Below are 13,836 nucleotides of genomic sequence, written 5' to 3'. Positions count from 1 at the left end.
GCAGGGGATGCAAGCCCTTAAAATTACTTATAGACAAAAGACTGTAGTGTGTGACTTTTGCCACAAGAGGGGGCATTATGCAAAGTACTGTAGAGCTTGCCAGAGACGAAGGAAATCCACTGAGCGCACAAACTATGTATTATGAATTGGCTTCAAGGAAAAGGACATTTATCAAGGTATCATAATTTATGATGAACATGAAATATAACAACTTTACATCCTCCAGTATTTCTGAGACTCAAGTTCATAGCAACTTTCATAATTACAAGACCTTCGGTACCCTTCGGAGTAGGCAATCTGAAAAGAGCAAATCCTAGCAGATGGTGCCCCATAAAAGCAAAGCAAAGTCACTTAAAGAAAACACACAGGGTCTCTTCTCCTGCAGCAACTCCTCCTATTACTGCTACTCTTTTGGTGGTGTTCTCCTGGTGGTGTCGAAGTTGGGCTGTAGGTGCAGGATTTGACTCAATATTCAACATTTCAGCGTGACTCCCTTCCCCACCCAGAAATAGGGGCAGAGCTTCTCCCCAGAGAACACAGCTGAAGAAAAAGTGAAAATCAAGTGGTCTGTCTCCGCATCAAAGAACCTCACAGAACCGTCTTCATAGTCCAGGGACACCAGGATTTTCCTAGGCTCGGGCCTGAAGTCCAAAGGAGTCCGCTTAGGGGATGTAAAAGCTGCGAGCTGACGGAGAGAGAGGGAATAAAAGAATGGCTTCCCCACAGCCCAGATTCCTTCATTTGGATTGAGGCTGAAATACCCTTTCCTCTTGATAGACTCTCGTGTGACCCCTACTGCCCATAGAGCTCCTTCCTCTTCCTCCTCTACTACTTCCACTTCCCACCAATGTCGCCCTGAAGAGAATCTCTCACGGCCCAGCACACAGCGCTCCTTGTCAAATCTCTCTGGGGTCTTGGACAGGTCCTGCTCTTTGCCTTCCCATCTCACACTCTTCAGGTCCTCAGACAGGATAAGGTGGGGATTTGCTGTGTCTGGATCCAGAGTCACATTCACTGCAGGGTGGGAGTGGGGGGAGGAGGAAGGAGATGGGTGGTAGAGACATTTGAGGAAAGGATCAGCTGCCAGAAAGAGACTTATCAAATCCTGCTCTTTTCTTTTCTAGAAAAAGCCACTTTCCCAAGCAGAAGAAGATAAAGGACATCAAGGAACCACTGGCTGAGGTGTATAGTTGTGTATGGTTCCCAGTGACCCACATTTCTGCTACTGCTTGAGTGGTGATGAGAGGAAAAAATCCAAACTGTGAGCATTGCCTACACCACAATGTCATTTCTGGGAAAGCTTGGAAGTGAAGTTGGATAGTTCTAGGAATTGCCGGAAAATTCTATGTTTTACCATAGAGTTTCTGGTGACTCCTAGAGCTATCTGATGTCAGTTCTGGGTTTTTTTTTTTGGAAATGACATCATGACACACATGATGACATTTCTCCCCATGTTCCTGACTCCCAAAGCTCCTGCTGGTTGCCAGGAATGGCCTGGCAACCCTATTGAGGTGGTACTTAGAGACCAAGTTACTGAGATATTTTTAAATCCTCATACTCTTACACAAGCAGACAGTAAACTTAATCCTAGAATTGGATGAGGCAGAAAAATCACACCAAGTTGTGGGAAAATGCTATGAGGCAAGAGAAAGCCTAGAAGGTGGAATATTACATGAGGATGTTGTGTGGAAGCTACATCCAACCCTGCAGTTTTGGGGAAGGGAATATAGAACTAAAGGTCCATGTGGGTCTTAGGCTCAAAACACATGAGACACATGGGCAAGTGTCAGATCCTGCAGTGATCCCTGGGAATTGTATTAAAAAAACCATTTGCTCAACGTGATTCTCAGCTGGTGAGGGAAGGGGGAGTCTCTCTCTCTCTCTCTCTCTCTCTCAAAAACTTGGGATGGGGGTGGAGGGATGGGGAATGATGTAACAAGAGGCAGGAAAAAAGCTGAGATGTTTTGCGAGGGTGAGAGAAATCCAGTTCCTCCCTCCCATCCTTATTCTCCTGGCAGGAAATCGCAGCTCAGATTCCGCCCAACCCACCTCCGTCTCCTAGCCAAAGGAAAACCAAATGTTCTGACCCTTAGACCAGTGAGAGACCGGGAGTGGGGACAGGGCGGGGTGGCCATTGTGTGACAGCATGATGACCCTTCCTGGAAATGACCTCATTCCTCTCTGGGAACTGGGCAAAACGCTATGGTAAAACAAGAGAGGACTGATGTCACTTCCATTCAAAGCAGCAGAAGGAAATGCCAGTTGGGGATGGGGTATCCCCTGCCCTCCTGGGGAGGGGGTGGTGCTGACAGTCCTACCTGAGACAGTACACTGGGTTTTATTCATTTGCCAGCCTACTCATTACCTGTCTGACCATGTTTTAAGGCTGCTGAGAGGGAAGGGGGCTAGGGAGACAAAATTCTAGGCATACAGGTCATCCTGGGAACCCAGGCAAGGTGCCCCTGGACTATAATACCAGTACAACTGTTCTAATGAAGTATATTGTGCATGTTCAGAATGTGACCCAAAGGGAATATTTGTACATGGGCCTGTGGCAGCTCTGGCATCCGGACTACACCGGTTAGTCTATTTATTGCTCGAATCCTATGAGAAGGAAAAACAGGATCTTGGTGGTCCAGAAACAGGTGCATTGAAGCACTTGCAAAAACACATCTGAAATCAATATTTGAACATTGGGCTGCTGTTGAGCTTTCATCCCATGCCAGAGGCACTCCTTCTTCCTAGTTCCATGCAGATACTAACCTTTGTTCAGCACTTGGTCCAGCAACCCTATTACGTGGAGATAAAGGTGAATATGTTAGTCGGGTGGTTGTTCATTTGTGTGTGTGTCCCCAATGTAACTCACAAAATTAAAATAAGTTGTAATGCAACACAAAGAGTCAAACTACCAACAAAAATTGTCTAATCTATAAGTACTAAGGACAGAGAACACACAAATCCAAACCTTAATCCCAATACCTGCCATATATATTAATCTAAACGCCAAAACCCTCCGTAAAACCCTTTTTCTAAAAGCTTCAATGCTGACATTTTCTCCAGGAGAACTGATCTCTGTAGTATGGAGATCAGTTGCAATTCCAGAATTCCAGGTCCCATCTGGAGGTTGGCAACCCTACTTCTGAGGGGCTTTAAAAGCAAATTAGCTGGGCAGTTGGCTGTTCTGGAGATCAGGGAAATGTGCCAGGTGAAAGGGTAGAACCTTTTCCTCCCCAAAGCTGTAGTTATTAGTGGGGGTGAGAAGCAGGTTCTTCGACACCATCTCACCCAATGTTCTTTCTTCAGTTTTCAGAGCACTCCTCTATGCTTGTTAATTAGTTTTTACATGATTCAGAAGAGATCCTAGCCACGGATAGTTTGTCTTGGTCTAATGTGGTCCTGTTTTAGGAGCTTAAGGACACTGACGAAACACCAGTCTTCAAGAAGGAACAGACTTTCCTTGCAGCTGACCTGGAAGTAGATTAACCTCACACATTTGTATCCGTTCCCCTCCCCGAGCTGTCCTCCTCAGTACCTTTACATTTTTCCATAGCCTTTTCTAAAGAAGAATTCTTCCGTGAGTATATTCTGGGTACCTCTTCTAACCAAGGACAAAGGTCCATGACATTTCCCACTTGTTCCTTCTCAAATCTGGAGGTAAAGATAGTTGCATTTAACAAACAGATAAAAAACATTTTGCCCCCCCCCCACAAGCTTGTAGGTTATAATTACAGTCTGGATAATCACCCATGTACAGATATCTTGAAGTAGGTATCCCAGTTTGCCATTTCAGGGCTGGAGATGAGAATTTTTTTTTTTTAAAAAAGAGCTTCTCAATACTAACTTTACTTATGAATGAAACTGAAGTTTGGTGCTTATGGGGAAGGAGTCAAATACCAGTTTGATGTAGCTGTTAAGAGAGTGGGACTCTAATCTGGAGAACCGAGTTTGATTCCCCACTGGTCCACTTGAAGCTGGCTGGGTGCCCTTGGATCAGTCACAGCTTTCTCAGAGTGGGACCACAAGTGACGCCTGACACAGGTTGGACACTAGTCAGCTTCCCTCAAGTTTTGATGGGAAATGTAGGCATCCTGGTCTTGCAGCTTGACTCTCTGACTGCTGTCCAGTGGACTTTTCAACTGTCACTTGTCCAACATTTCGCCAAGCTGCCTACATTTCCCATCAAAACTTGAGGGAAGCTGGCAAGTGTCCAACCTGTGTCAGGCGTCACTTGTGGTCCCGCTCTCAGAGCTCTCTCAGCCTCGCCCACCTCACAAGGTGATTATTGTTGTAGGGATAATAATGACATACTTTGTAAACCGCTCTGAGTGGGCATTAAGTTGTCCTGAAGGGCGGTATATACATTGAATGTTATTATTACCAGGCAGTTTTTCCTATCAGTTGATATAATTATGGGTTCCTCAGGAAGTCCTTTACTGTTGAACATGTGAAGTTGCTTTATATAATACAGACGTTTAAGGTCTGTATTTTCTAATTCGACGGGCTGTGGCTTTCCACGGTCTCAGGTGGAATTTTATTCCCATCACCTACCACCTGATCTTTTTGAGTACAAATGCTGAGGATTGAAACTGGGACCTCTTGCAAACCAACCAGATGCTCAGTCACTGGTACATGGTCCCACATCTCTCCCCACTACCACCTTTTTGCTTTTAAAATGGATCCTGATGAATAATTCTGGAGAACTTGGACAAATAGGTTGTCTATCAAGGTCAGTATTGCCTTCTCCGACTGGCATCAGTTCTCCAGGCAGAGGTCATTTGCATCAGCTGCTACCCAGTCCTTTTAACTGGAGATGCCGTGGATTGAACCTGTGGCTTTCTACATGCAAAGCAGATGCTCTACCACTGAGCCATGACCCCTCTCTTAAAAAGGAGGAACAAATGTAAAATATACGACAAACGCTGGGGCAGACACCAAGCCCATCGCTTATGGGTGGAGCACATGCTTTCCACATAGAAGGATGTAGGTGGCTATTCTTGTTTTTGAAACTAAATTTTGCAAATTGGGTTCTGAAAAACAATGGTTTTATAAATATGCTCTTCTATCATTCTTTGGCTGTCTCATTCTTTCTGGGAGGGGTAGGGGTACCACTATGGAACTAAAGGCACTGAATAAAGATAACAAGCATTGTGGATCAGTCTGAGTTTTACAGCAGAACCATTGGAGACAAATATGATCATGGAAGTAAACAGGCACCAATTGCCTGGATTTCCACATTTTACAAAGCTCGGGAGACAGTGATGAAGTAGTGCAACTTGTTTTCAGAAGGATGTTTTCAGCAGATGCGGTAGCAAATTTGAGTGTTTAACTATTAAACTACTGAGGTAGATGCTGTGACTAGAGATGGACATGAACTTGGGGGTGGGTGCTGGGGTTTGAGGAGTCTAAAGGGCCCTGCTACTTGCAAGCGGCAAGTCCCTTTAAACTATCAGCTGGCAGGCGGCAGGAGGGGATTCCCCTGCCCGCCAGCTGATAGTTTAAAGGGTCCTGCCCCTTGCAAGTGGCAGGAAAGGGGCCTTTAAATGATTAAATGCCCCTTTCCCTGCTGGAAAGGGACATTTAAATCCCACGAACCACGAACTGGTTCGTAACTGGGCCAGTTCTGTGCCAGTTCGTGGAAACCCCATGAACCACGAACCCCATAGTTCGTTTTTTTTCTGGTTCGTGCCCATGTCTAGCTGTGACTCCCTATAAGGCAACTTCTGATTTTACACACTTTAGAACTAAGGTTGCCAATGCCAACAGGCCTAGGGAAGAATGTCCTGTCCCTTCAGTAGAGGCTTAATGTTTTGAAATGGGCTGCTGAAGCCTTTTCTGGCATGGAGATAAATAACATCCCATTAAGCCTCTGTTAAAGGGACAGGACATTTCCCCTCCAGGCCTGTTAGTAACCCTAAGGAAAGTGCTTGCTTTCAGATGAAACATACAATTGCAGCCAGTGCCACACTCCAGTAGCAAAAGGCTCCTCTCACTTCCCCGCTGTCTGAAAGCTATCAGGTAAATTTGCTTAGGGAAATAATAATTTCAGATTCCTTAATATTGCAACACAGAAAATTGTTTCTGAAGGTTAACCATGCCCAACAGAGTTTCTGTCTTTATTTTGTGTTTTTTAAAAAGATCTAACCTCTTTTTTCACAGAAGGTGAAAGTGCCATACCTGCTCAAAGTACTTCCGATGTTCTGCAAAAAATCAATGAGAGAAATTGGATTCATTTCTACGGACAGAACATCCATTTGACAACTTCTTGTTCTCAAAAGGATTCACTTACAACTTCCTGACCAGGGAGGACAGCTCTGTTTCCCATCTCCTACTCACAGGGGTCTAGGAAATATCTTTGTTTTAAAACTTTACCTGCAGGAACTGACTCTGTGGCTGCTGGCACTTCCCTTCCATCTCTGTGAGCAGAATGCTGAGGCGAGGAATCTCCTCACAGAGTCTGGTGATATTTTCTTCCTGCTTTTTCTTGATCTCTTTCTCTAGATCTGTTATCTGGGTTAGCAGAAGATGTTCCTTTTCCTCAAGAAACTCGCGCATTTCTGCAAAGGTAGACAGGATCTTCTGCTTCTCCACTTCTAACTGTGTCTGGAAAAGACATACAGAAATTGGGGGAGAGTCAGATCCCTTGATCTAGATTGATTAAATGGGGTTGGGGTGGGATGGGAGTGAGAGATTGTCCTCATGACATCCTTCTTCTCACTCTTCGTGGCTTTGTTCCAGGCACCACCTCTCTCCTCCTCCTCCCTCCATCTTGGAACCATGGAGGTAGTACAGGTCCTAGCATTCATGCCCATCCTTAGACTAAATAGGTAGATAGGATCTTTCTCTCCTCCTTTCCTGTCAGAGTATGGAGTTCCTACAATAAAGCTTATTTCCTTTCTAAGTATAAGCAAGTGTATGCTTTGTTATTTTCTTTCCTGCACACACACCAGCCAGCAGAACTAGCTCACCATTTATAATCACACTTTCACTGCTAAACGATAGACTGTGCTAACGGCCCAAACATGGAATTCTTTAATTAGGTTTCTGGGGCCAACATGATTTATTTATCAAAAGGGACAATACATTTTATTCCTGGCCTGTTAGTGACCCTAGGGGGATGGAATAGCAGATCATGTACCCCATATTTCTGGCGTGGTCTGAGCTGAATAGTCCCTATGGTACTGCCTGCTTCTGGCAGCCCGCAACTCTCCAGTATAGTGGCCTGCCAGGAATTTCCTCAGAAAGGTCAAGGGCCTGCTTTATAAAAGTTTCTCTGTCTATGATCTCCATCTTATTCTACTTGTAGATGGGCTAAGCCCCCTCACCCTAGTCTGTAGCAGGATGGGTAGAGAACCCAGTGCATTTATTAGCCATGCCTGATTTAGCCATCTCTGTAGTGGGTTCTGTTTGGTTCCCTTCTGTGGATGTATGAAACTATGAATATAACTTTTTTGTTATTTATTTTTGTTATATATTATCATTGACACATAAGCTTTTTTCTCATTCTGTCTTTGTCGGTGGTCTTCCTGATTTATTGTTACACCATTTTACACCACCAATACAATATCCAGCATTGTTACACAATTGGCACAAAAGAAAAATTAGAATTATGTAAATGTAAAAGGGGGAAAACGATGTGAGGAAAGAGGAAATGGACCCAAAATAGAGACTCGTGGGTTTGATTTGCATCAGGGAGAAGTAAAATTGCAACAAGGATTCTGGATTCAAAATGGTAGCATTGTAAAAATTGACAGTTTCTGATCTTTTCTCTCCCCCCTTCTTTGCCCTTCACATCTGTTTTGGTTACCTCTGAGTGGCTTTTGGTTCTGCAGCTTAATATTGTACCATAGCCATATCTGCATTTCAGTGGTCTCTCAAATGTGTTTTGAGAATGTACTTCACGAGTAAGCACCAGAAAGGATTGCTTAGATTGGGACCAGAAGCCAAGGAGAAGAGAGATCAGGCCCTCTGTTATCTGGGTATGGGATGCAAGTCTAAAGTCAGTCTGATTGTTCAGAACTAGTTCAAGTAACTACATTACAAAAAAATAAAAGAGGCTGCCCTATCTGATGTTGCCTATACTTTATCCTGTTGATGAATGAGAGGCTGGTGGCAGTTGAAAAATCACTGTAGTGTTGTGGCCGTAATTAATGCCTTATCTGGATTTGTAGTGCTGCAAAATCAGACTTATAGAGCTATGCTTACATTAACTGAGAACCAAGCAATTAATGTTGATCCCCCCTAACCAAATGATTGCATAGATCTGAGTTGAAATCTAATGTTTGAAATGTTAAAACAGGTGTGCATCCTACCATCTGCAGACTTTGCGGAGCAGGATTTTCCCATTTCCCCCTCCTGCTGCAACGCATTGAAATTTTGGTACTGGAGGTCAGAGGACTGTCCCACCCCCCCAACAGCATAGGGAGCCAAGTGAGGTTTTGAAAGTGGGAGGAAGTATTGGCAGAAATTACTGCTCCCATAATTGGAAAACCATTTGTCAGGGGAACTGTGTAGATGGATAGATGCTGTGGTCTATGCCCTGGTGCCATTAAAGAGAAATGCACAAGTCAAAGGTGCAACAGATTGGTCTGAGTAGACTTGGGCTACTGTACCATTTACTTAGAGTCTTTGTGATCATCCAGAGTTGGAGCAATCAACCCGAGCTCAGCAATTAAGTAATTTGTTAGGTGGTGAGAATTGTGCAATTAATCTTGGGCTCTGGCAATAGCTCTTGGCTGACGGCAACTGAGAGGAAATGTGCAAAGAGTTATTACTACCATGGGCTGGGGAGTTTGTGTAATTAATGGGACGAGGTAAGAGTTTATGATAATATGTATAAATCCAACTAAGTGGCAGAAAGACCATATTCAATAGTTCCTCCTCCTCTAAATAAAAACACTTTACAATTCAAAGCACTTCAATATGTTATAATGGTAATCTTTACAACAGTCCTATATGGTAGATGTTGCAAGGGGTGAGTGTAACCCTCATGAGATAGTTGGTTTAGCCTGGTAGGGCAGGGTCAGAGGGTGGAAATACACGTTACTAAGTACCTAGGGATGCTTTAGTGAACCTTATTTCATGTGTTCCCCTCCCACTTCCCATGCACTCACTCACACAGTCATTCTTCCATTTGTTCTGCATTACATTCATTTTATGCGATCTGAAGAGAAACCAAAGTATGAGTACATTTGTGCGTTTGGTAACAGTTCCTCCTTTTTTTTTCAAGTTTTATTTTTATTTTTTTAAACCAAACAAACAAACAAAAACAAACAAACAAACAAAAAACAAAATAGAACAACAACAAAGTCTTAGTGAACAGTTCCTCCTTGACTGCTAAAAGCATCCCAATATTTATGAGACACCAGTGTTTTCCATTTTTTCCTTCTGGTAACAATGTGGTTTGATATTGAGGCAAACTGTTGCATTATATTTCTATAAAGAAATAGCCCTGGCTATGCTCTGTAGGCAGGGGTCATTTTGTAGAAAAAGAGCTGGAGGAACTCATTAGCATAACTCATTAGTATATGCCACACCCCTTGCCATCACCGGAAGTGTGTCATTAGCATAACTGATTTGCATATGCCGCACCCCCTGACATCACCTGCCTTGACTGTTTTGGACCCAATCCTGGCCATTCAGGGCTGAAATTGGGCCCAAAATGGCAAAAAGGGGCTGAAAATGGCCAAAAACGGGCCCAAATTGGTCAGGATCGGGCTGCTGCTGAGTGGGAGAGTGATTCACCACCCATCAGAGGCCCGATACGGGCCGTTTCAGCCCCAATCCAGGCTGAAACAGGCCCAAAATGGCCGAGTCAGATGGGTGGGGCCACCTGACATGTGACCTCTTTGGGGAACTGCTGGAACTGTGTTCCGGTACGTTCCCCCTGTAGGTAATCTTTGACAAGGAAATTCTCTTGTTTAGAACAACCAAAATCCCAGTTTCCCCACCTCCCACATCCATTCACTGAAATGCAGATCTTGACACTTTCTCACACTTTAAATAAATGCAAACTGGCAAGTCAAAATAGCCTATAGTACTTGCAGTGAAAACAGAGCTGAATTGGCCTTCCCTTGCCTCCCCATTCTCTTGCAGATGCAATCACGTAAAGGGAGCCCCTGTGAAAGCAGCATGCACATGCGCTGAGCAAGACACAGCCTGCATGTGAATTGAGGGCCACACATAAAATCTTGCACTTGAGCATCCCCAGATACTGAGGGCCAAGCTACAAGTGACAAATGACACTTGAATGGCAAGTGTATTTCTCCCTGTTCACTTGCCCTCCACTCAATCCACTTGCCGCTCAAGTGTCATTCGTCACTTGTAGCTTGGCCCTTAGTAACCTGTATTTCCACTCATTGTCTGGAGCCGAGGAAGGGGCTGATTGCTGGGGAGTGTGACAAAATTTTCTCCTCAGAGAAAGGATTTCCATCAACAGAAGGATTTTCTCTGCTACAGCCCCAAATGCTCCCCTGGAGCAGTATGATTTTAGTAAATAAAATACAGGCATCTTTTTCTGGAAAGGGAGTATTTGTGGTTTTTTATTTGGTTATCTGTGTTGTTATAATTATTGCCTGTAAACTGCCTATAGCCAAGAGGAAAGGTTGGGTACAAATAATAAATTAATATGTTTGGGGCGGGAGGTTTGGAGGCCTGCTGTAGGTAGAAGAATCAGTGGAAATTGCCCCACTTCCATTCATGGAAATTTTTCATAGGAACCAACTCATAATCTACTAGGTACCTTACTGAATAAGGTTTTGATGTTTGTATTTCTTGTAAGGAATAAATCCAAGTTTATAATGTCTATAAGACATAAGGTCTATAAGGTGGTGTACCTGAAAAAGTGAGCTGTGTCTCATGAAAGCTCATATCATACCACAAATAATGTTAGTGTTATATAGGTGCTACTGGACTCTTGCTCTTTTCTAGGTGCTGTACCAATTACCAGAGTGGATTAAATGATTGTTCTGGCCTTCTGGCTAAGTAAAATGAATTCATTTTATATTCGAATCACCACTTGATGCTGCAAAAATCAAAGGATCAATTGCCATGTGTGGAGTGTTCTACAGACACTATACAAACCACACATGCCTGAACACAGATGTCTGTTGCTTCACTCTTGCTTAACCCTAACTCTTCACTGTTTGAGGGAATAAGACTCCTCAGGAATCTACAGTTTGAGCATCAGTACTGTTACTGCATCTTGCAGTAACAGAAGAACCTACCAGGCACTTTTGGCTTTTCTGCTCTTCAATTACTTCCTGTTCCTTGAGCTTCTCTCTCTCTTTCTCCAGAGACAGTACCTGGGCCTGGATCTTCTCCTATCGAAACAGAAAAAAAAGTTCTTATTCTGGAAGAGGTCAGCCCATTGGTCCATCTGATACCCATCAGGGATTTTCTTAGAAAACCATACTTGATTTTATAATGGACAAAATTCATTTAAGGATTTCCTACAATTGACTTAGAAACCTTGGGAGAAGCAGGCATCTTCTCCATAATTCACCCTTTTCTGTTTGGGGTAGACGATTAACAATTTGAACAGAAAGCCAGATCTTTGGTATCATGCCTGCTGAACTACAGATGTCAGTGACTAACTGTGAAAGGTAATCAAGCACCCACTACTTATTAAACTTAAAGTCTATACATGAATGACCAAGAGAAAAAGTAGAACAGGACAGAGTAATGCTTACTGTAGACAAATAGTGAGGGGAGAAACTGAAACTCCCCAATCAGGGCTGGCTCCAGGTTTTGGGGGGGGGGCACCCAGCAGAGAGCTTCTGGGGGGACTTTGCCATGCCTACCCCCTGGCCCTCTGCTTATACTTCTCTTCCTGCCCATCCACCTGCAAGCTCCACAGGCCAGTTCTTCCTCACCTGCTTGCAAGACCTCCTGCCCCCTCCCTTTTAGTGACTGTGGGGCAGGGCTTGGCAGCTGGCAGTGCTGCCTCTATGTCCACCAGGAATGCTGCCACCACTGTGCCCCACCACTGGGCAGCATGTTCAGCTAGGAGCTCAGGTGGCAATGGAGACATGCTTGTGAGTGGAGGGAGGGAAAGGGTACATGGGTAGGTGGCAGGGGAATAATGTGGGCGGGAGAGCCTGAGTCCCGGCAACTGCCCCACCTCAAGGTATACTGATGCTGGCCTTGCTCCCAATGGATATTTGGATATCACCTGCTGAGTGGTGCTATTAGAATGGTTGGATTGGATTTTGCACACTCAGTCGATTGCTGAACTTCAGGAAACTGTTAGAAGTTCTTCTCCGTGTGGGTTGCCTGCCAGCCCACACTTCTGGGCATCAAAGGAAGTGAGCTCTGACTCATGACAGTTCATGCTGAAATAAATTTAGTAAGTCTTCAAGGAGCTACCTGACTCCTGTGTAATTTTTTACAATAGTTACTCCTCTGAAATTACTGCTGGCCTGCTGTTACCAAACCACGAGAAAGATATGGAGGGCCCTAACTACACAACAATTTGGATTCATCCAGTGATCCAGTCTCCATTCATTTATTTTTGGTGTTACATCCACACAAACTACCACCACTGTGAGATATTAATCTGTAGCCATTCATTGAATCTGTGAGAAAAGCAGACTGAAAATGAAGTAAGGAAATAATTATGAACCAGAAAGTAAAAAAAGTTCTGCCAAGCGGTATCACCATGGTGGGGGCTGTCTCACCCGTTCAGAGAGACACGTGCTCCTATCTGAGCTTCATTTATTGGCCACTAAAGTATGACAGAATTTTGGGAAAGCTGGATTTTGTAGAACACGATCCCCATTCGTGGCAGTGCTTTCCTACCTTAAACTCTTCGAAAGCCTCCTCCACAGGAAGCACACTGTGATTTTGGTGGCTCTTTGATCTGTCGCACACCACACAGATGGGGGCTCCATCGTCCTTGCAGAAGAGCTTCAGAGGTTCCTGGTGCCTCTCACACATTCTCTGCTTTCCTTCTGCTCTTTCTCCCTCGTAGTGCTTCTTGATTATTTCGACAATGTTTGCCAGGGGTTGGTTTGGCTTGAAGTTCCTCTTCTGAACCGTTTCTCTGCACTGAGGGCAGGAAGCAGCTTTGTTAGATTCCTCCCAGCACTGGGTGAGACAGGCTTGGCAGAAATTGTGCCCACAGTCAATAGTGACCGGATTTTTGAAATATTCGAGGCAGACGGGGCATGTAGCTTGATCACAGAACTCCTTGACAAGACCCCCAGTTGCCATGACTGCCTCTCCCTGGAGTGTATTAACAGCCTTCGTTTCATTTCAAATTTCAAACGGTGACTGGGTGTTTCCTTTCCTGGAACCAGCCCAGTATTACATCACTGGCACGTTTTTGAAGAAGTCCTCAGTTTAAAAAAAAAATCCTTGCCTTTCGGAAACATTGCAAATATTCTTGTATTTAGTTGATGACAGAGAACGTAAGAGAGTCTGGACTTTTCCTTTGAGCAGGATTAACATAACCATGTGGCCTTTGCTCGTGTGGTGCAGGCATTTGTTGCAAGTAGATAAAGAAGACAGTTGGCTTCAGCACAGCAGAAGGAAGCCTTGGTATGACAGAACAAGTGTATGCAATTTATTTATTTCATGTATACCATGTCATTCTCCCCAATGGGCACCCAAAGTTGCTTACAATGTTTTCCCTTCCCCATTTTATCCTCACAACAACCCTCAGAGGTAGGCTAGGCTGAGAGTATGTGGCCGGCCCAAGGTCACCTAGCCAAGCTTCCATGGCTGAATGGGGATTCGAGTCTAAGCAGGGCTTTTTTTCTGGGAAAAAAGGTGGTGGAACTCTGTGGGTTGCCCTTGGAGAAAATGGTCACATGGCTGGTGGCCCCGCCCCCTGATCTC

At 44.3% G+C, this 13,836-nt stretch overlaps 1 protein-coding gene across 1 annotated transcript; it reads right to left on the bottom strand.

Moving 5' to 3' along the window:
* Positions 1-220: 220 nt before the first annotated feature.
* LOC129327731 (zinc finger protein RFP-like) lies at positions 221-13,209 on the bottom strand. Its single transcript, XM_054976489.1, has 8 exons — positions 12,796-13,209; positions 11,223-11,318; positions 6,370-6,600; positions 6,175-6,197; positions 3,533-3,711; positions 2,764-2,790; positions 725-1,014; positions 221-685 (listed from the first exon to the last, which is right to left on the bottom strand). The coding sequence occupies exons 1-8, from the start codon at positions 13,207-13,209 to the stop codon at positions 473-475; spliced, it is 1,473 nt and encodes a 490-aa protein (XP_054832464.1). The 3' UTR covers positions 221-472.
* Between the last annotated feature and the right edge of the window lie 627 nt (positions 13,210-13,836).

The sequence above is a fragment of the Eublepharis macularius genome, chromosome 4 (genome assembly GCF_028583425.1).
Source record: "Eublepharis macularius isolate TG4126 chromosome 4, MPM_Emac_v1.0, whole genome shotgun sequence".
Lineage (NCBI taxonomy): Eukaryota > Metazoa > Chordata > Lepidosauria > Squamata > Eublepharidae > Eublepharis > Eublepharis macularius.
The sequence above is the reverse complement of the archived record's forward strand: the minus strand, read 5'-3'. Positions and strand labels throughout refer to the sequence as shown.

Coding starts and splice junctions, on each gene's coding strand:
- LOC129327731 (XM_054976489.1), bottom strand. CDS start 13,209: ATGGCAACTGGGGGTCTTGTCAAGGAGTTCTGTGATCAAGCTACATGC. Junction 6,198..6,369: donor CACAGAGTCAGTTCCTGCAG/GTAAAGTTTTAA, acceptor GATTTTTTGCAG/AACATCGGAAGTACTTTGAG. Junction 2,791..3,532: donor GGCTATGGAAAAATGTAAAG/GTACTGAGGAGG, acceptor TCCACGTAATAG/GGTTGCTGGACCAAGTGCTG.